The sequence below is a fragment of the Panthera leo genome, chromosome A2 (genome assembly GCF_018350215.1).
Source record: "Panthera leo isolate Ple1 chromosome A2, P.leo_Ple1_pat1.1, whole genome shotgun sequence".
NCBI lineage: Eukaryota > Metazoa > Chordata > Mammalia > Carnivora > Felidae > Panthera > Panthera leo.
In genome coordinates, this window is record NC_056680.1 from 72,918,379 (window position 1) to 72,941,231 (window position 22,853).

The 22,853-nt window shown below is 37.6% G+C and overlaps 1 protein-coding gene across 6 annotated transcripts in view; it reads right to left on the reverse strand.

Moving 5' to 3' along the window:
* Window positions 1–22,853, reverse strand: part of SUGCT (succinyl-CoA:glutarate-CoA transferase) — a 747,074-nt gene that overhangs the window by 715,332 nt on the left and 8,889 nt on the right. For all 6 annotated transcript variants that reach the window (XM_042914509.1, XM_042914495.1, XM_042914503.1 and 3 more), the window contains exons 2-3: window positions 4,532–4,583; window positions 3,807–3,880 (exon numbers count right to left, since the gene is read on the reverse strand). In XM_042914509.1, coding sequence (XP_042770443.1) covers window positions 3,807–3,880; window positions 4,532–4,583 — 126 coding nt within the window. The remainder of the gene's footprint in view (window positions 1–3,806; window positions 3,881–4,531; window positions 4,584–22,853) is intronic.

Genomic DNA, 22,853 nt, shown 5'->3' on the forward strand with positions numbered 1-22,853 from the left:
GCTCAGGTCATGATCTCACGGTTGGGAGCCTACTCTGGATTCTGTGTCTCCCCTTCTCTCTGCCCCTCCCCTGCTTTCACGTTCTCTCTCTCAAAAATAAGTAAACATTTAAAAAAAAAAAAAAGAATCAGCACTGATGGCACATGACAGGATATAAGGGCTAAAGTTTACAAACTGGGAAAACTGGCAGTTTGAGAGATGTCTTATTTGACCCACACATAATTTAAAGTTTTTAACTAGCTGCCATGATTTCAAAATCTGGAGATCTCATATAAAATTTCACACTGCCTTTCTTAAATGATATTTCAACACATTCAAGACACTCAGCAAGTATTTATTGGGTACCTACTATGTCACAGACACTGCTCTATGCAGAGCAGACACAGCAGTGACCAAAAGATCAACACCCCTGCCTTCATATCCCTGCCTACAGGGGATAATCCAGGAACCCCAGTCACATCATCTGCTGCCCTACACTGTCCACTTCACTCAGCTAGGTTACAGACTAAGGTAACTCTACAGAAAGAAGGAGAAGAAAATTTATTTGCTCTTTGATTATAAAAATAAGAATAGTCCAAGTCCCAATTCCCAAAACTGTAACCAATTCTATGTAATTAAAGAACAGGAGAAGCAGACATGAGAAAAGACTAGTTCTCTACTGAACTTTGATAACTCTGCCAAGCCACTTCGCCTCAGATCTGGGTTGAACAACTATCTCAAAAACCCAAAACTGCTAAATACACAATATGAACAATAAAATGCATTGGGCAGAAGGGTTAAGGGAAAGAGAGTAATCAGTCAGGCAAAAAGCAATGAACACCTACCTGCTAGCAGCAAAGCTTGCTACCAAGTGTAGGACTGTGGAATGCCTACACAAGGAAGGTGCCCCCCACTGAAAAACCGAAAAAGTACAAAGGAGAAATAAGGCCCACGTAAACAGGGGATAATGATCTCTAAAATTAATATAAATACAAATATGTAGACCAGTGATCAACTGAAATAGCAAGAGAGAGAAGATCAGATGCTCTACCTAGGATTAGAAGACCTAACAGCTAAAATTTCAAAGTGCTGTCGTGTTGAAATTGCGTAACAGTGTGGAAATTAAAGTTTTATGAAATGTGGAAAAGAAAAAACAGATATTCAGCTAGAAAGTAAACATGTAGACAGCATGTAGCCAGCAATGACCAAAAGTGGTGAACAACACTATCTAGATAATTGAAGCATTATCCCTGAAAGCAGGAGCTACCACCTGGAGCCTGATAAACACAGGGTCCGATTATACAACAGAATAATATGTAATATTCCCCATGCTGATCAGAGAATCTTATGGTAATTTGCTTCAGCCTCCTAAGAAATCTATTTATCAGGAAGATGAATCTTCCACACCAAGTATTCTACTTTATGGCATTTAATCACTTATGGGAAATTAATAAGGTGATGTAATAAACTCGACTCTTATGGTCTTACAGATATACTCACACTATTCAAGGGTAGACCATTTTCACTGATTTAGTAATTCTGTTCCAGATCCATATGGATCCGATCTTGAAGAACAAATAATAATGCTAACTTTTAAAACCTTCCAAAACAATAGAATGATGTAGAGGATATGGAGAATATGGACTGTGCCCTTCAAGTGCTTGCAGGAGAGAAAGAGCATACAACATGACACTTTCAATACCAGCATGAGCTCAATACCAAAATACTGAGAAAGCACCAAACGGAAGTGAGAATTATGTACACAGAATAGGTTTATCTGGTGGACACAGGGGAAAGAAAAAATAGGAAAGATGTCAGATAAAAAACAAATACAAAGAATTGATCTCAGCTTCGGTGTTTCTTGCTCAAAATCTTGAAAATCATATAATGAGAAAATGTTTCTTTTACTAGAAAGAGAAAAGAATGACTTGGATTGGAGTATCTGAGTTCCTTTCGGAAGGACTTGGATTCCTTTCCCTCTCTCCTTCTTGTGTGTGCTAAAAGGGAAGACCCTTTTACCCTCCCTCCTCCTCGCGTTCCCTTCATCCCACAGCGAGGGAATGTGGCGGGGTCGACTCTAAATTCAGTCTCAACAGTAAGGTTTTAAAAAAAATTTTTTTTAACGTTTATTTATTTTTGAGACAGAGAGAGACAGAGCATGAACGGGGGAGGGTCAGAGAGAGGGAGACACAGAATCTGAAACAGGCTCCAGGCTCTGAGCTGTCAGCACAGAGCCCGATGCGGGGCTCGAACTCACGGACCGCGAGATCCTGACCTGAGCCGAAGTCGGCCGCCCAACCGACTGAGCCACCCAGGTGCCCCATCAACAGTAAGGTTTGTATGGGGCTAGGGAGGGCCAGGACCAGACCTGAGCGCCTGGATATTCCTTATTACCTGTGTGACTTTGGACAAACTGCTTTATCTCCCTTTGTCTCTGTCTTTTCATTTATTTTTTTAACTTTTTTAAAATTTATTTTGAGAGAGAGAGAGAGAAAGAGAGAAAGCAGGCACCAGAGATGGGCAGAGAGAGAGGGAGAGAAAGAATCCCAAACAGACTCCGTGCTGTCAGCACAGAGCCTGACTCAGTGCTCCATCCCACGAACTATAAGATCATGACCTGAGCCAAAACCAAGAGTCACTCAACCAACTGAGCTACCCAGGACCCCTGTCTTTTCATTTTTAATCGAGGAATAATAACAGCAACCCATAAGGCTGTTGTAGAGATTAAATAAATTAATATAGGCAAAGTGCTTAGAACTGTATATGGTACTCTGACAAGTGTTAGCATCTGTTACTACGAGCTGCATCTCAGTTTCTACCAGAGGCTTTCAGGTGTGTGTGAAGGACCTGACTTAAGCTTTAGCCCTTGGCACTTATAAAAAGCAAAAAGAGGGGTGCCTGTCTTCGGCTCACGACATGATCTCGCAGTTCGTGGGTTCCAGCCCCATTTCAGGCTCTGTGCTGATAGTGCGGAGCCTGGTTCGGACCCTGTCTCCCTCTCTCTGCCCTTCTCTCCACCCCCCCACCCCCTGGTCATGTGCACATGGGCACAAGCTCGCACGCTCTCTCTCTCTTTCAAAAATAAAATTTAAAAAACACTTTAAAAAAGTGAAAGGAAATCATTAGTATAGGTTCAGAGGAAAGTAAGGAATGGAGGAAAAAAAATAAACATTTCAGTCAATTCTCTCCTCATTCCACATATAGGTACATGGATATTTCAAAAACCAGTTAAAAACTGTTATTAGAGCGCTTGGGTGGCTCAGTTGGTTAAGCATCCAGCTCCCGAGTTGGGCTCCATTCTGACAGCACAGAGCCAGCTTGGGATTATCTCTCTCTCTGTCTCTCTCTCTGCCCCTCCCCTGCTTGAGCTCTCTCAAAATAAATAAATACACTTAAAAACAAACAACAACAACAAAAAAAAACATTAGTTTGCAGTGCCTGGCTTGCTCAGTCAAAAGAGCATGAGACGCTTGATCTCAGGGTCGTGAGTACAAGCCCCATGCTAGATATAGAGGTTACTTAAAAATAAAATCCTAGGGGCGCCTGGGTGGCTCATTTAGTTAAGCATCCGACTTCCGCTCAGGTCATGATCTCATAGCTCTGTGCTGACAGCTCAAAGCCAGGAGCCTGCTACAGATTGTTTCTCCCTCTCTGCCCCTCCCCTGCTCAAGCTCTGTCTCTCTCTCTCTCTCTCTCTCTCTCTCTCTCTCTCTCTCCTTCTCTCGGTCAAAAATGAATAAACTTTAAAAAATAATAATAATAAACAAAATCTTAAAAAAAAACTGTATTAGTCTGTTTCTATGTTTTAAAGGGAGTAATAGCTTTACCTGGTCTTTCCACTTTTATAACTTCTGCTCCAAGATCTCCTAAATTCATAGTAGCAAAAGGTCCCGCCAGTACTCTACAATATTAACAATGACAAGTAATCACCACCTTGAAGATGTTTATATTAATTCTTTTCTTAATAATCCATTAACACAGACAAGCTCATATAATGCTAGCAAGATTTAAAATTGTTAAAACTGTTCAGAATTGCAATTTGACCTTATGTATTAAAAGCTTTAAAAAGTATACTGATGCAGTAATTCCACTTTCAGCATTCTATCCTGAGGAAGAAATCCTAAGATTTCCTGAGGCAAAGATTGATGAACAAGGAATTGTACATCAGGAAGGAAGCCTAATTTACAATAGTGAAATCTTGGGGGATGAGTAATTATGTGACAACCATATAATAAAATATCATCTTACATTTTTGTTGAATTTTTAATGACATGGAAAAATACTCAGAATATAATATTATCTTTTACATGTGGGTAAAAACTATAATTTCAGTATGGTTCTAATTTTTGTCTTTAAAAATAATATATAAATATGCAGATTGAAAAAAATGCAAATATTATACTAATTATCTGTTAGAATGATGAAATTATACCATTTTTTTATTTTCTTTTCTAAAATTTTAATAGTAAGCATTAAAACCCAAAAATGAATGAATGTTTTTTTGAAAGAAGGGAAAATTCAATCACCAAAACATAGATAAACCAATACAAACCTTGTTAGATCCAGAATTTTTACACCCTCCAGTGGCTTCATATTGTCAGTATCTGGCAAAACACAGAAAATATTTTAAGAGCATTGATGACGAATTTTCAGAAGGAAAAGTGCAAAATTGTTAATATTCTGTTTTAAGTAATCTCTATTACTACCAAAACTATATTTTTTCCTTTACTATATTTCTGCTTTATATGTAACACAGAAACTTTTGACCTGATCCAGTTAAGTCAATCTGTAAAAATTACAACCTCTAATACCCTATTAATAAAGTCCACAGTTACACCTAAGATAATTTGTCTAATGAAAAATAAGGATTTTTAGGGCACTGTCAATATAGTTTGTAACAAATTATACTCTGGCGGAGGGATATGGATAATGGAGGTGTGTGTAGGCAAGGGGTATATGGGAAATCTCTGTACCTTCCTCTCAATTTTGCTGTAAACCTGAAACAGCTATAAAAAAAATAAAGTCATAAAAAAAATAATAAAAAGTGAACTAAACAACAAAAAATTACTAACAACTAAAAAAGAACAACAAAGACCTCCACGTATTTATTCTACACTTCAAACAGGGAGAAAATATGAATTTTTAAAGTTTATTAAATAATTTATTTACAAAAAATATTTACATATAAAATATATGTGTATTTACTTCTTCTCTTCACCCACCAGCTATAAAAATTAGCAGATAGGTCAATAATTGTATCATTAATTCACTAAAAATATTTAACATCAACACTAAATCACAAAGTCAAATTCTAGCCAAATGGCTTACAAAGTTTAGATCATGATGACTGAGATCAAGCTGAATTTATGGGGGAAAATGATGAACTACTGGTTCAATACATTTTTTAAATAGACTTTTTTAGAGAAGTTTTTAGATTCACAGCAAAACTGAGCAGAAATTACAAAGAATTCTCATGTACTTCTTTTCCCCACATGTGCCCAACATCGCCCATTTTGAACATCCCTCACCAGAGTGACACATTTTTCACAACTGACAAAGTTACCCTGACACATCACTATCGCATACTTTAGAATTCACTCTTGCTCTCGTACATTTTATGGGTTTAGACAAATGCATAATGGCGTGTATCAAACATTATAATACACAGAATACTTTCACTGCCCTAAAAATCCTCTCTGCTCTGCCTATTCATCCCTTCCTCCCCACCTCAAACTCCTGTAATCCAATCTTTTTACTGTATCCACAGTTTGCCTTTTCCAGAATGTCATATGGTTGGAATCATACAGTAGTAGCCTTTTTAGATTGTCTTCTTTCACTCAATAATATTCATTTAAGTTTCCTCTGTGGCTTGACAGATCATTTCTTTTCAGTGCTGAATGATATTCCAATACCTTGATAGACCAGTTTATTTATCCATTCACCTACTAAAGGGCACCTTGGTTGCTTCCCAGGTTTGGTGGTTACAAAGAAAGCTGCTAAAACATTGTGTGCAGGTTTTTCTGTGGACATTAAATTTTCAATTCATTTGGGTAATTCTCAAGAAGTGCTGATTACTGAAAAGTGTGCTAAGAGTATGTTTCGTTTTCCACCCCACCTTCCAAAGTAGCTGTACCGTTTTGCATTCCCACCAGCAATGATTGGGAGTTCCTCATGTCAATACATTTTTTTAAAAATCTTAATGCATCTCCATCACCAGTGGATTAAGAATAAGAGTTACAGATTTACACATATACCACACATTTACACACATATCATTATAGTCTTGAGAAGGATCACAAGAGACACAACAATTCTTAGCTAGGAGTGTCCTCAGCTAAGAGGACATTACCTCAATGTTCTGGTAAGGAACATTGAAATTCCATATAGTGGGCACTTGCTCCTTGAAATCAACCCATTCATTCTTTTAAAATAAGAAATTGCTGGAGCTCCTGGGTGGTTCAGTCAGTTAAGCATCAGACTTCGGCTCAGGTCATGATCTCACAGTTCGTGAGTTTGAGCCCTGCATCAAGCTATCTGCTGTCAGCTCAGAGCCCACTTTGGATCCTCTGTCCCCCTCTCTCTCTCTGCCCCTCTCTCTCTCTCTCAAAAATAAACATTAAAAAAAAAAAAAAAAAAACATTAAAGGGGCACCTGGATGGTCCAGTCGGTTAAGCCTCCAACTCTTGATTTTGGCTCAAGTCATGGTCTCACAGTGGGTTCAAGCCCTGTGTTGGGCTCTGCACTGACACCACGGAGCCTGCTTGGGAGTCTCTCTCTCTTCCCCTCACTCTGCCCCTCCCTCCCTCTCAAAATAAGTAAACTTTAAAAATACCATTTAAAAAATGTTTGTGGAGGGAAAGAAAGGACAGAAAGATGAGGAGAAAAAAAAAAATCCTCATTTTGCCACAATGCATTAATAGATTGCCATAATGGAACACAGTGAAAAAACTACAGTCCCATTGCAGCAATATTACAGGTGGGGTTTCTTGGTGCCAAGATGGATGCTGCAGTGTTTATAACCTAATCTCATATGTGACATATTATCACAGCTACCATATGCTATTAGTCACATAGGCCAACTCTGGTGCAGTATTAGGGAGTACTCCATACACAAGGGTGTATGAGGAGGTAAGGATCATTGCAGCCATCTTGGACACTGGGTAATACACTCATAGTGGTTTCAATTTGTATTGCTGTGATGACAAGTGACATTGAGCACATTTTCATATGTTTATTGGCCATTATCATACCTCTTCTAGTAAACATCTGCTTGTGGGGCATCTGGGTAGCTCAGTCAGTTGAGCATCAGACTCTTGATTTGGGCTCCAGTCATGATCTTGAGGTTTGTGAGATCAAGCCCCAAGCTGGGCTCTGTGCTGAATGTGCAGAACCTGCATGGGATTCCCCCTCTCTCCCCCTCCCCCACTCATGCTCCCTCCCCCACAAATAAGTAAATAAATAAATGTTTTAAAAATACATAAACATCTACTTGAAACTTGTGCCCATGTTTAATTCAGTTCCTTAAGGAGCCTACACAACATTGCTTCAAGCACCCTTACCATCCTTGTCACTTACACTGCAACATAAACATCAAGCTGATGAAGAGAGGCTATTGAGTTTTGCCCCCTATAAAATCAAGTTGCCTAACTTCAAATTCATTGTTACCCAACAACCTATTGCTCAACCCACCTCTTCCCAAAACAGCTATTGCAAATCTTCTCCACTCCATAAGTCTCCAAATCCCTTTCTTCTCTAGCTGCCATGTCAAATAGCTTTACTTGAAAATTCCTCTTTGGAAAAGAATTTTATCAATCCAAGAGAAAATAACTAAAAATACTGATAGTAGTCATTGACACATAAAAGTCCAGCCATATCATATCACCCGACATTGAAACTTGTCAATCAAGAAACCTTATTGTAGTGTTCTGGAGCTGCCGTAACAAAATACCATAGCCTGAGTGCCTTCAACAATAGGAATTATTTTTTCATAGTTCTAGAGACTAGAAGTCCAAGATCAAGGTATCAGCAAGTTTAGTTTCTCCTGAAACCTCTCTCCTTCATTTGCAGATGGCCACTTTCTTGCTGCCTCTTCACAGGGTCATCCCTCTTTGCACTACATCCCTGATATCTCTATGTTCTAACCTCTTCTTATAAAGACACCAACCAGTAAAGACCCACCCAAATAGCCTCATTTTAATGTAAGTATCTCTTTAAGGGAACTATCTCCAAAAACAGTCTGAGATGTGGGGGATTAGGACTTCAATGTATAAATTGAGGGGGACAAATTCAGCCCATAACAAAGCTCGACCCATGCATACAGTTTCTAATCAGCTTTTTATTTTTTTTTAATTTTTTTCTAATGTTTATTTATTTTTGAGAGAGATAGAGCATGAAAGGGAGAGGGGCAGAGAGAGAGGGAGACACAGAATCTGAAGCAGGCTCCAGGCTCTGAGCTGTCAGCACAGAGTCAGACACGGGGCTTGAACTCACGAACTGCGAGATCATGACCCGAGCCAAAGTCAGACACTAACCAAGTGAGCCAACCAGGCACCCCTCTAATCAGCTTTTTAAATGTCCATCCCCTATTGTATAAAAGAACAGTCAAAAAATCAGCAAGATATAGGGAAAACCTATATCAGGAAAGAAAGAGACCAAGGCAAACATGAAAAAGAAAGAGCAAACAGATATAAGACAGGTAAACTACATTACAATTCCATCAATATGACATTCTTGAAAAGACAAAGGATATAGATAGAAAATAGGTAAGAGTTGGGAGAGGCTGGGAATGAAGAGAGAATGACTGCAAGTTTTGAGAGGTGAGGGAAGTGTTCTATATCGTAATTATGGTGATGGTTACATGACTCTATATGTTTGCCCAAATTCACAGGACTACACGCCAAAAAGAATTTTACTGTACGCAAGTTTTATGTCCATAAAAAATTATCAATATTATCAGAAAAATGAAGAACTTGCACCTATAAAACAGAAAAGGACACTTGTAAAAAGTATTTAGAGAATGAAAATATGATCTTGGAACTTTAAAAAATGACAGAAGAACGAAAATGTAAGAGAAAGGCAGAAAGATAAAGATAAGAAAATTACCCAGGGGCGCCTGGGTGGCTCAGTTGGCTAAGTGTCCAACTTTGACTCAGGTGACAATCTCACAGCTTGTGGGTTCAAGCCCCGCGTCGGGCTCTATGCTGATGGCTTGGAGCCTGGAGCCTGCTTCAGATTCTGTGTCTCCCTCTCTCTCTCTGCCCCTCCCCCACTCACACTCTGTCTTTCAAAAATAAATAAACATTAACAAAATTAAAAAAAAGAAAAAATAAAATCACTCAGACAGTAGAACAAAAAGAAATGATAAAAGTGAAAAATGGAGGAGAGGGGGAAAAAAAGAATCAGCCTAGGAATTCCAATAATACAGGTTTCTCAAAGAGTGAACAGCAAAAACAGAAGAGAGAACATTAATAAATAATTCAGATCAAGATCACAGAATTGAAGGATATGATTTTGCAGACTGAAAGGGCCCTTGCAGCACTTGGGTGCTGTAGTCGGTTAAGCTTCCAACTCTTGGTTTCAGCTCAGGTCGTGATCTCAGGGTCTTGATCTCAGGGTCATGAGATCAGGTCCCTCATAGGGCTCCGTGCTGAGCATGGAGCCTGCTCGAGATACTCTCTCTCCCTCTCTGCCCCTCCCCTCTATATCTCAAAAAAAAAGGAGGGGGGCTCTGCATGCCCTGCCTAGACTTTAAAAAGACACACCCCATTTTGAAAAGATACATGCACCCTTATGTTTATTTCAGCATTATTTACAATAGCCAATATATGAAAGCAGCCCAAGTGTTCATCAATAGATGAATGGATAAAGAAGATATGATACACACACACACACACACACACACACACACACACACACACACAGAGTGGAATATTACTCAGCCTTAAAAAAGATGAGATCTTGCCATTTGCAACAACACGGATGAACTTAGAGGGTATTATGCTAAGTGAAGTAAGTCAGACAGAAAGACAAACATCACATGATTTCACTCAGAGATGAAATCTAAAAAACAAAATAAATGAATAAACAAACAAAAAGCAGAATCAGACCTATAAATACAAACTGATGGTTGCCAGAGAGGAGAGGGGGTAGGAGGATGGGCAAAATGGTTGACAGGGAGTTAGAGATACAGGCTTCCAGTTATGGAATGAGTAAGTCATGGGGATAACAGGCAAAGCATAAGGACTCTAGTTAACAATATGGTAATAGCATTGCATGGTGACAGATTATAGCTACATTTGTGGTGAGGGTAGTATTAACATACAGATTTGTCAAATCACTATACTGTATACCTGAAACCAATGTAACGTGTCAAATATACTCAAATTTTTACAAATTAATTAAGTCAAATTAAATTAATAACAATAAAGACACACACCAAAAATGAATAAGTCATGGGAATGAAAGGTACAGCATAGGAGGGGTGCCTGAGTGGCTCAGTCAGTTAAACATCCAACTCTTGATTTCAGCTCAGGTCATGATCTCACTGTCAGTGCAGAGCCTGCTTGGGATTCTCTCTCTCCCCTCTCTCTCTCTGCTCCACTCCTGTGCTCTCTCTTTCAATCTCTCTCTCTCTCAAAATAAATACATAAACTTAAAAAAAAAAGGTACAGGATAGGAAAAATGATAAATGGTGTTGTAATAGCATTGTACAGTGACAGACGGTAGCTACACTTGTGGTGAATATAGCATATATTAAAGTGGTCAAATCACAATATTAGATACCTGCAACTAATGTAACATTGTGTCTCAACCACAATAAAAATTTTAAAAGGTGACAAAGTGCTAGAAATTTAAAAACAAATAAATAAATTAAAAACATACACCAAAGCACATCAGTGTAAGAATTTGGAACACTAAGATTTTTTGTCTCTGCCAAAAGAAGATCTGAAAAATCTCTAAGGAGGAAACAAGCATATATAAAGGATTGGCTAACAGAATCTCATTGAACTTCTCAACAGTACTGGAAGCTAAAACATAAAAATGGAACAAAAACCTTAAAATTTTTGAAAGGAATATGTATTTCTCTTTTAAATTCTAAACCCAGTCAAGCCATGAGTCTTGTGTGAGGGTAGAAAAAAGAAACTTTTTAATCAGAAAAATTTTACCTTCCCATCCCTTCTTGGGAAAATTATTTCTAGAGGATATGGTCCACCAAAAACAGAAAAAGAAAGAGGGGCACCTGGATGGCTCAGTCGGTTGAGTGACCAACTCTTGATTTTAGCTCCAGTCAGGATCCCAGCATCGTGAGTTCGAGCCCCATGTTGGGCTCTGTGCTGACAGAGTGGGGTCCCGCTTAGGATTCTCTCTCTCCCTCTGCCCCTCCCCCACTCATGCAAGCAAGTGCACTCTCTCTTGCTCTCCATCTCAAAATAAATAAATAAACACTTTTTAAAAAGAAATAAGAAGAGGGGCACCTGGGTGGCTCAGTCGGTTGAGCATCCCACTTCGGCTCAGGTCATGATCTCGCAGTTCCTGAGTTCGAGCCCCACGTTGGGCTCTGTGCTGACAGCTCAGAGCCTGGACCTGCTTCGGATTCTGTGTCTCCCTTTCTCTGCCCCTTCCCTGCTCATGCTGTCTCTCTCTGCCTCTCAAAAATGAATAAATGTTAAAAAAAAAATTTTTTTTTAAAGAAATAAGAAGATAAGGGATCCAGAAAATGAGGGATCTAAAGGAGAAAGATGAAAGGAATCTTCAGAATGAAAGTAAAGAAAATACTAACACAATAGCTGAAATATCTTCATGGTTCAGTTGGGGGTGAATTAAGGACATATATTGAGAAAGTAAATAAAGAAGCCATACAAATATTAACACAAGGAAAAACAAAAAGGTGTGCAAGAGCAGCAATGTCATCCAAATCTGAAGAATAATTGTATAATCATAACGATGCAAATACTTGAATTCTGATCTAGCAAAATGTATGATTTGATAAGATAGAAAGTGTATGTGTAGTTGTTGGCATGGTGGTGAAAGAGAGCTAGTCTTTCTCACTACAGATAATTCCTAAAAACAAAAGCAAGAAGTAGCATTATAATTACATTACTTAGAAATTTGAAGGTAAAAGCTAAAAGAAACAGCTAAAAGAATTGACATTTGTTGTCTCTGGGAAAAAGGGGCAGAGGCATCAGAGGTTACTATTTTTCGTAGTTAACCATATAGATGTGAAGTATATATAAAATATTGATTTTAAAAATTAAAAAATAAACTATAAGTTATGTTAAATTCATGAGCGACAGTTGAGGAATCATTTTGCTGTACTGCCCCCTGCAATGTTTTGATAAATATTGCACTCTGAGGCTTTCCATTTAATTATTTACACAAACTGCAGCAGCTTCAAGGGGAAATTATAGTCTATTGTCATCATTCGCAGATTCTGTATTTGAGGATTCAACTACTCACTAACTCCAAAATCAACATTTTCAGTGCTTTTGCAGTCATTTCAGGCCATGCACAGAATGCAGAAAAATTTCAGTCACTTGATGTACATGTTCCCAGCAACACTCTTCTTGTTTTGCCTTGTTAGGCCTTCTTGTCTCAGGTCTCATACTGTAAACAAGTGTCCTTAGTGTGGTGTACTTAGTGTCACATTTTCACGTTTCTGTGCTGTTTTGTTGGTGATTTCACCATTTAAAATAGCCCCCAAGTCTAAGTCGCCTGGGTGGCTCAAGTCGACTGAGCATCCGACTTCGGCTCAAGTCATGATCTCATGGTTTGTGGGTTCGAGCCCCGTGTTGGGCTCTGTGCTGATAGCTCAGAGCCTGGAGCCTGCTTCTGATTCTGTGTCTCCCTCTCTTTCTGCCCCTCCCCAGCTCGTACTCTGTCTCTCTCTCTCTCTCAAAAATAAAGAAAAAAAAATTTTTTTTAATAAATAAATAAATAAAATGGCCCCAAGAGTAGTGCTGAAGTGCTGTCTGGTGTTCTTAAGTGCAAGAAGACCATGATGAGCCCTATAGAGAAAATATGTGTTAGATAAGCTTTGTTCAGGCATGACTATAACTATATAAGTTATAATGCTCTGGCCATGGATTCAATGTTAATGAATCAACAATATATATTAAATAAGGTGACTTTAAACAGAAACACCCATAATACAACATTATGTGTATTAACTGGTAGACAAAAATGTGTGACCAAAGACTTGCAGGAACTTAATCCTATATTTCTCCCAGGAGCAATGGTTCAGTATTCACTAATTTGGTGTTCAGTTTATAGAACAAAACTACTTCTAATAACGAGAATTAACTGTATAAAAGAGGCAAGAGAAAGATCAGCACTACCTCAACCAGAAAGCCCTGACCAGCCTTGGGAAGCTTTCAAACAAACCTGAGTGCCATCATCAAAACACAGTTTGGAAGGGTGGGCCACAGGGGAAGAAAAGGTAAAGAAGATTTGATAAATTGATTCTAAAATTCATCTTGATGAGTATATGATCAAGAATAGCCTAGAAAAAAATTTTTGTGGGGAGAAGAATATTTAGCCTACAAGGTAAAAATAAAAGTATAATTTTTAAAATAAGATATTAACATATGAACAAAGAAACAGCCACACATAGAAATGAAAAATTATTACACAACAAAGAAGAAATCTCAAATCAGTGGGAAAATGATAAATTATTTAAGAAACAGTGTTAGGAAAATTGACTATCCATATAGAAAAGAAGACGTGTGATCTACACTTAAGTTCTAAGATCTAAATACAAATAAAATTTAAAGTAAATAAAACCATTAAAGCAAGAATGTTTGAGAAACTTTGAGAAAAGTTCTTCTCTATCTAAAAAAAATTTTTGAAATTAAAACATCATCAAAGTTGACAGTTCTGACTACATAAAATTTTAAACTCAGTACAATGAAAGATACCATGATTAAACTTAAAAGATAAATAACATACTGGAAGAATGGAAATATTTGCAATAAAAATAAAAGACAAAGGTTTTTATTACATATAAAATACTGTTAGAAATCAGTAAGAAAGAAAGAAAGGAAAAATTGGAAATATACACAGTTAATTCACAGATAAATAAAAATTTCTAGTATGCGTAACAAAAGACATTCATAGCAATTTCATCTACAATGAAAAGATGAAAGTTATAATAATAATAATATTTTTCTCACCAGATTGGCAAATATTTATAATACCCAATATTGGCAAGGGGGTGATGAAATGGGCACATTCATACACATAAATCACTAACAACTTTGTAGGGCATAAAAATTTTAAATGTTAGGGGCACCTGGTTGGCTCAGTCGGTTAAGCATCCAACTTCAGCTTAGATCATGATCTCGTGGTCTGCAAGTTCGAGTCCTACATCAAGCTCTGTGCTGTCATGACATTTCAGAGCCTGCAGAACCTGTTTCAGATTCTGTGTCTCCCTCTCTCTCTCTGTCCCTCCCCCACTCACACTCTGTCTCTTTCTCTCTCTCTCTCTCTCAAAAAATAAATAAAAACATTAAAAATTTTTTTAAATGTTAATATCCTCATACTAGGTTTTCCTGTTGTTGGCATTTAATTCACAAAACAATTCCACAAGTATGCCTAGACATGGGTAAAAAAAAATGTTCATTGCAGAACCTTTTTGTTTTGATTTTCAGCTGTACTTCAAATGTTTTTCAATCAACATTGTTAAAAATAATTTACATATAATAAATTATACAATTAATTAAGTTTTGACAGATATATATACTTGTGCAGTCACCTCCACAATCAATAGAACTCTCCATCCCCTGAAAGTTTCTTCCTGTGAAAGAAGATTCTTCCTTTGCAAACTACCTCTCCCTCCACTCTCAGCCTTAGGCAACCAATGATCTGCTTTCTGTTACTAAAATGTAGTTTGCATTTTCTAGAATTTTATGTAAATGAAATCACTTAATAGAGACTCTTGCATGTCTGGCTTCTTTCATAAAGCATTATAATTTTGAGATTCATTCATGTTGTTGCATTTTTATAAGTGAGTAGTATTCTACTATATGGATATACCACATTTGTTATGCATTCAGCTGTTGATGGACATTGAGTTGGTTCCAGTTTTAGGCTACAATGAATCAAACTGCTATGAACATTGATGTACAAGTCTTTGTATGAACATGTTTTAATTTTTCTTGGGTAAATACCTAGTGAAACGGCTGGGTAATATGCTAAGTGTATCTTTAACTTTCTAAGAAACAGCCAAACAGATCTTCCAAGTGGTTGTAAAACAGTGCATGTGAGTTCTAGATGCTTCACATCCTCGCAACACTGGAAATTGCTGTTATTTCCAAAGTTAGTCATTCTAATGAGTAGATATTTCTTGTTGTGGTTTTAATTTGCATTTCCCTGATGAATAATGATATCGCACATCTTTTCGTGTAATAATTGGCCATTCATACATCTTCTTATGAACTGCCCCACTATGTTTAATAGTGAAGCAAAATAGGGGCACCTGGATGGCTCACTTGGCTGAGCGACTGAATCTTGATTTCAGCTCAGGTCATGATCTCAGGGTCAAGCTCTCCAGTCACTGGGTGAGGAGCCTGCTTAACATTCTCTCTCTCTCTCTCTCTCTCTCTCTCTCTCTCTCTCTTTCGCTGTGCCTCTCCCCTGCTCACACACTCTTACTAAAATTTTAAAGAAATGAAAATACTGAAGCAAAATATTCAAAACAATGCAAAAATCCACCAACAGGTGAAATGTTAAATAAGCACTGGCACATTCATACAACAGATTCTCATATAGATATTTTTAAAAATGAAACAAGGGTGCCTGAGTGGCTCAGTTGGTTAAGCATCCAACTTTGGCTCAGGTCATGATCTCACAGTTCGTAGGTTCGAGTCCTGACTGGACTCTGTGCCGACAGCTCAGAGCCTGGAGCCTGCTTCAGATTGTGTGTCTCCCTCTCTCTCTACCCCTTCCCGACTCACACACTGTCTGTCTGTCTGTCTCTCTCTCTCTCTCTCTCTCAAAAATAAATAAACATTAAAGAAAATTTAAAGGGAGCCTGAGTGGCTCAGTTGGTTGGGCGTGTGACTCTTAATTTCAGATCAGGTCATGATTTCACATTTCATGAGTTCAAGCCCGACACCAGACTCTGCACACACAGCACAGAGCCTGTTTGGGATTCTCTCACTCTCCCTCTCTTTCTGCCCCTTCCCCACTCGTGATCTAAATAGATAAATAAATAAATAAATAAACAAACAAACTTTTTTTAATTTAAAAAAAAAGAAAAAAAAATGAAACAGACTTACATATCCTAACACGAAAAGTGGACCAGTATATATATTTCTTTTTTTTTTAAGTTAATTTATCTTGAGAGAGAGAACGTGCACATGAGCAGGATGTGGGGGAGGGGCAAAGACAAGAGAGGGAGAGAGAGAATCCCAAGCAAGTTTTGCACTGTCAGCACAGAGCCTGACACAGGGCTTGACCTCACCAACCGTAAGATCATGACCTGAGTCAAATCAAGAATTGGATGCTTAACCGATTGACCCACTCAGTCACTGAGCCAGGTGCCACAACCAAGATATATTTCTAGTTAAAAAATAAAATCAAGTTATAGAATAAAATGCATATTATCCTATTTTATAAATATACATAATAGCATTAATAATATATGTTGGTAGTTGTAGAAGCATTCATGAAATTTTATCAGGGATTAAATCTTGGGAAAAGAAGTTATGGAGAACTTTTACCAGCTAAGTTTTATTTTTCTGTAATTTTGTTTAATTTTGATTATGTTTCTAATCAGCAAAAAAAAAAAAAAAAAAGAAAAAACATACAGAATAAACAAAAACATTGGAAAAACATTTTCAAGAATAAAAACATAGAAAAAGACCTCAAATATGAGAGGATAGTTTGACATCATTAGGAATGAATGGACAAGTAATTCTCTTTGTTATAAATGTCTCCAAAAATACTGGTCTTGGGTTCTCAAATCTCTTTTTAGGGCCCCTGTTTTATTTCAAATGATGCATAAGATACGTTTAGGAATCTCTTCATCCCATAAATCTCGTTTCATTACAAATCTATTAAGAGAAGTCTATATTTCACTACAATGTCATCTCACAGCCATAAAAATTAGTAAATTTTGTTTAATGAAGCAAAAACTTTTATTTATTTTTAATTTTTATTTATTTGAGAGAGAGAGAGAGAGAGAGAGAGACAGAGTGTGTGTGTGTGTGTGTGTGTGTATGAGGGAAAGGCAGAGAGGGAGACAGAGAATCCCAAGCAAGGCTTTGCACTGTCAGCGCAGAGCCCAACATGGGGATCAAACCCCTGAAACGTGAGATCATGACCTGACCCGAAATCAAGAGTCAGACACTTAACCAACTGAGCCACCCAGGCACTTCAATGAAGCAAAAACTTTTTTTTTTTAATATAATTTATTGTCAAGTTAGCTAACATACAGTATATCAATGGCTTCGGGGGTAGATTCCCGTGATTCATCGCTTACATACAATACCCTGTGCTCATCCCAACAAGTGCCCTCCTCAATGCCCATCATCCATTTTCCCCTCTCCCCCACCCCACCCCCATCAACCCTCAGTTTGTCCTCTGTATTTAAGAGTCTCTTATGGTTTGCCTCCCTCTCTCTTTGAAACAATTTTTTCCCTTTCCCTTCCCCATGGTCTTCTGTTAAGTTTCTCAAATTCCACATATGAGTGAAAACATATGATATGTGTCCTTCTCTGACTGACTTACTTCATTCAGCATAATACCTTCCAGTTCCATCCACATTGTTGCAAATGGCAAGATTTCATTCTTTCTCATTGCCAAGTAGTATTCCATTGTATATATAAACCACAAAAACTTTTAAACTGAATTCATTTCATATTAGGCAACAGAATTTTGTATTGTCTGAGAAGACACCCAGAAAGGACTTCTGGAACACACTGAAGTCAAAATTAATAAATGAGCTTTCAATAGTAAAGAGCATGAACTTTGGAGACTGACTGGATTCAATTCCCTGCTCCAGTACTTGCTACCTTATGACCTTCAAGGTAACTTCACGTCTCTGAGCTTCAGTTTCCTCATGTGAAACACCTAAATCATAGAGTTTGCAATATTACATGAAATGTTGTGTGTAAAGTGCTCAGCAAACTTCTTGGCATATAGTAAAGGCTTACTAAAAGTTTACTTTTGTCATTATTATCACTATCATATATGTATTACACAGTCACACCACCTATTAAAGTAAATAACTTATTCTAGATTGGAAAATAAGAAAAGAAAAACACAATTATTTTAAGGTACAGAAAAAAATATGACTCTCAACACTCTATACTTAAGGATATCTACATCCACATTTTGGCAGTTTGTGAAAGACAAGAATAAGTTGGATGGGAGTAAAGGGTGATTATAGGAGGAAAAACAGTTGGAAAGGGCAACAGTTGTTAATTTTCTGTGATATATCAAGCAGTTTGTATATCGCTCTATTTATTTAGCCTCTAGGATGGAAAGCTATTATAAGAATACAGCCAAGCAATCATGCAAAGAAGTATAATTGTAATGAAGGAGCCATCAATTCCCTGCTTGCTAGAGCTGTTTCTAAGACTCCCCTGGTATGTGGCCCTAAGGTTTCCAGGACACAAATAAACTTGAGCAGCATGAGAGTAGACATAATTGACAGATACCCAGCTAAGTGGCTCATCTGTGTGACAGCAATCATGGCATCCCTCCCCACCGTACTAGCCAACATTTAAGAAAAAAAAAAAAAAAAGGCGAAGTCATAAAACAAACTGATCAAATAGAACATGTAATATACATTAAAAGGATTTTTTTAATTTGATATTTTACAGAGAACTTAACTACCAGAACTTAGGAGTGAGAAAGCAGAAGATGGACATTTTTTTCAAAGCATGTTCTCTTAATCTGCTGAAGCTTTATTTAAAATAGTTAGCATGATGTTTTCTTTCTGGCATGTGTTAGAAGTCTTGAAAAAATCTCTGTTACTAATGATATAGTTTGACAGGTAATTTTAGGAGTTTAGAGTACTTCAAAAATTACTATCCACCGGAAGACATTCCAGGGAAAGTAGAATTTCTGAGTTGTAAAAAGGTAGTGTGGGAGTGATACTCAAGTTATGAGCCAACCATACCACTTAGAGACAACCAGAAAATAGATGGGTAATAACTTAGAATAATTGGGGTGCCTGGGTGGCTCAGTCAGTTAAAGCATCTGACTTCGGCTCAGGTCATGATCTCACAGTTCATGAGTTTGGGCCCCGCATCGGGCTCTGTGCTGACAGCTCAGAGCCTGGAACCTGCTTTGGATTCTGTGTCTCCCTCTCTTTCTGCCCCTCCCTCCCTCCCTCTCTCTCTTTCAAAAAATAAATAAACCTTAAAAAATTTAAAAAAATAACTTAGAATAATTTATAATCTACCTCCTATTGACACCAGTTTCTTACCAACTGCCCTTCACCTATAAGAATGCAGCTATTATTACTGTGGGATTTGCAATCAAACAGGTTTTATAACTGCCGGATGCCACTATTTTAATGAAAAGAGAAGTTTATAGGAAGAACGATGGCCTCTGATCAGAAAGAGGGCTTCTGAATCATGAGTAAAGCGTGCCACAACCAAAATACACGTCAGTGCTAATTCCAAATCCCTCTGCTCCTCCACACTTCCAGCTTTCTCTTGCAGTGAGATTGGGCTCAAATGCCTGGGGTCTGGCCAATGAAATGGATAGATGGAAGTAACTTAAGCCAATTCAGTACAGACCCTTAAAAACATCCCATGAAGGAGCACCTGGGTGGCTTAGTCGGCTAAGCGACCAACTCTTGATTTCAGCTCAGGTCATGATCTCACGGTTTGTGAGATAGAGTCCAGCATCAGGCTCTGCGCTGACAGCATGGAACCTGCTTGGGATCTTTGGTCTCCCTCTGTCTCTGCCCTTCCCCGGTTCATGCATGTGCACACACACACTCTCGCTCTCTCTCAAAATAAATAAATAATTTTTTTTAATCCCATGAAATCCTCCAGGTTTCTCTTCTACTGCAGCAACCCTGGAGGCTGCAAATTTCACATAGTGAAGACAGACGTGCAAGAAAGATGTTTTTATTGTATTAAAGCCAATGAGATGGTGGGCTAATTTGTGCTGCAGCACAACCAAGCCTATCCTGACCACTTGAGATGCCAAGCATTGAAGGAAGAAAAATGGTAGCCTCTAAGCAATTTCACGGCAAGAAAGCTAACAAGTGATAAGTCCATTTCAGGGGTAGATTGTTTTACTGTCCCTTTAGCAGCAGTCTTCAAACTGAGATGTGTGAAAACTTTCTTAAGAGATACATGAATCATTTTTAAAAAATCAATTTCCAGGTTTTCAACTTCCATACATACATTTTTTTAATTTTTTAAATGTTTATTCATTTTTGAGAGACAGAGACAGAGAGAAAGAGACACACAGAGAGATAGAGAGGAGCAAAGAGGACAGGGAGACACAGAATCCAAAGCAGTCTCCAGGATCCAAGCTGTCAGCACAGAGCCAGACACGTGGCTCGAACCCAAGAACCGCAAGATCATGACCTGAGCTGAAGTCAGATACTTAACCAACTAAGCCACCCAGGCGCCCCTCAACTTCCATATGTATTCTTGCCTAAAGTTGATTAGCCAGTGAATAAGCCTTCTTTCATGATAACCATTCTCCCCACTAGGCTAAAGAAAAGCATATTCCTCACACATCCCAGATCTTAACTCTCACTTTAGTTCATATTATAAAATGTATTTAAGTGATAAAAACTTTTGGTTATAAAGTCTTTAACTCTAGATTGATTTATAAAGTCTATAAATTGGTAGCTTTCCAGCCTTCCACATACGAATCTTTAGTAGCGGTCTAACTCCTAAATAACTTGTAAACAATATCTTGCATATAAGTTGATACTTAAAGGAAAACAAAGACCATGCTTCCAAATACAGAGGCAGGCCTTATGGTGGCCTAGCTGTGTTCATGATACAAACTCTTTAGTACTGTTAATACCAATTATCAAATTGTCCATGAGAAAGGTAGTACTAATATATGCTGGCACCAGCAGTGTATGAAAATAGTGTTCTCCGCCATCTTCCATAACACTGAATATGATCTCTTGGCTTTGTAGGATTTTTATTTACTTGTTGCAAATTTGAAAATTAAAAATGTGCATGTCATTGTCATTTTAATTTGCATTTATTTAATGACTTCTGAAAGTGAAGAGTTTTTCGTAACTGCTCTTGTTTCACATCTTCCCTTATAAATTATTCTTATAAATTCTCTTATAAATTATTTTGTTTGCCCCATATTGCTTAGGCAGAATTTTCTTATTATTAATTTTTATGGACTCTTTATGCAGTAAGAATATTAACCTTTTATCATTAGTATTTAATAAAAGTAACTTTTCCCTACCTTCAGTTTGCTTTGAGTAATTTTGGAATTTTACTTTCAAAAAAATCATTTTACTTTCCACCTTTGGTATTTATTGTTTCAGAATTCCTCAAGACTACCCATACTTCCAATGATTTGCTAAAAGGATTCACAGGATTCGGCATATAGCTGTTTCTGTGACATTACAGCAAAATGATACATGACAAAATCAGCAAGGGAAAAAGACAGGCACAGTCTGGAAAAATCCATGTACAGGCCTCTTATGTTCTCTCCCTTCTGTGAGGGGCCACACAATGCATGCTTCTTTCTCCAGAAACAAAAAAAATACAGTAACATGTCCAAAGCTTCTGCTCAGGGAAGTGTATTACAAACTCAGAATCTAAGGTTTTCACTGAGCACTATCCACATAGACATGCTCTGTTTACCATGTACCAAAATTCCAGACTCAGAGGAAAAGCAGGTTAACCATAAAAGACATGGATTGTACAAACCATCTAGGCACCTTTATTAATTAGGTTCAAGTGCCAAGTTCCCAGATGCCATCCAAGGGCTAATTGAAGACAGTTCTTCTAAAGGCCTTCTAAAGGCCTGAGGCCTGCTATGTTAATGATTTTCTGCACAGGTACCATGTTATCCCAATCCCAGATTACATAAATGTTCGTGTACAGGTGGGTTTCCCATTTAAAAAGCTTTTATTTTCCTATTTAAAGGTTTAAGCTACCTAAGGCTTATTTTTTCTATTTAAATATTAATAGTTGCTTCTTAGATAAGAAATTAATCTTGCTTTCTATTTTTCTAAACACTTCAGGTTTTCTACAAATTTTATTGTTTTTATAACTGGAAAATATACAAGAATATGACTTCCAGTGAAATAAAAATTTTATTTTTTAATTTTAAAATAACAATTTGTGGGGCACCTATGTGGCTCAGTTGGTAAAGCATCTAACTCTTGATTTCGACTTCAGGTCATGATTACAGTTAGTGAGATCAAGTACCGCATCAGGCTCTGTGCTGAGTGTGGAGCTCAGCTTAGGATTCTCTCTTTCCCTCTCTCCCTCTCAAAATAAATAAATAAACATTAAAAAAATTAATAATAAAATAAATATCTGTCTCAAAAACAATATTTATACTCTTACATATCCCTTCATATAGAAGTACTCTGTCAGCAACTTTATTCTCAAAGAAAATTTTTATATAAGTGTGAGTTAATGCTTTAACATCTGTGTTAACACCTGAGTAAAGAATATTAGTCTACAAAGAAGTAAATATGTGGGGCACCTGTGTGGCTCAGTCAGTTAGGCGTCCGACTTCGGCTCAGGTCATGATCTCACCATTTGCAAGTTCAAGCCCCTCATCGGGCTCTCTACTGACAGCTCAGAGCCTACAGCTCAGAGCCTGGAGCCTGCTTCAGAGTCTGTGCCTCATTCTCTCTCGGCCCCTCCCCTGCTCGCACTCTGTCTCTGTCTCTCTCAAAAATAAATAAACATAAA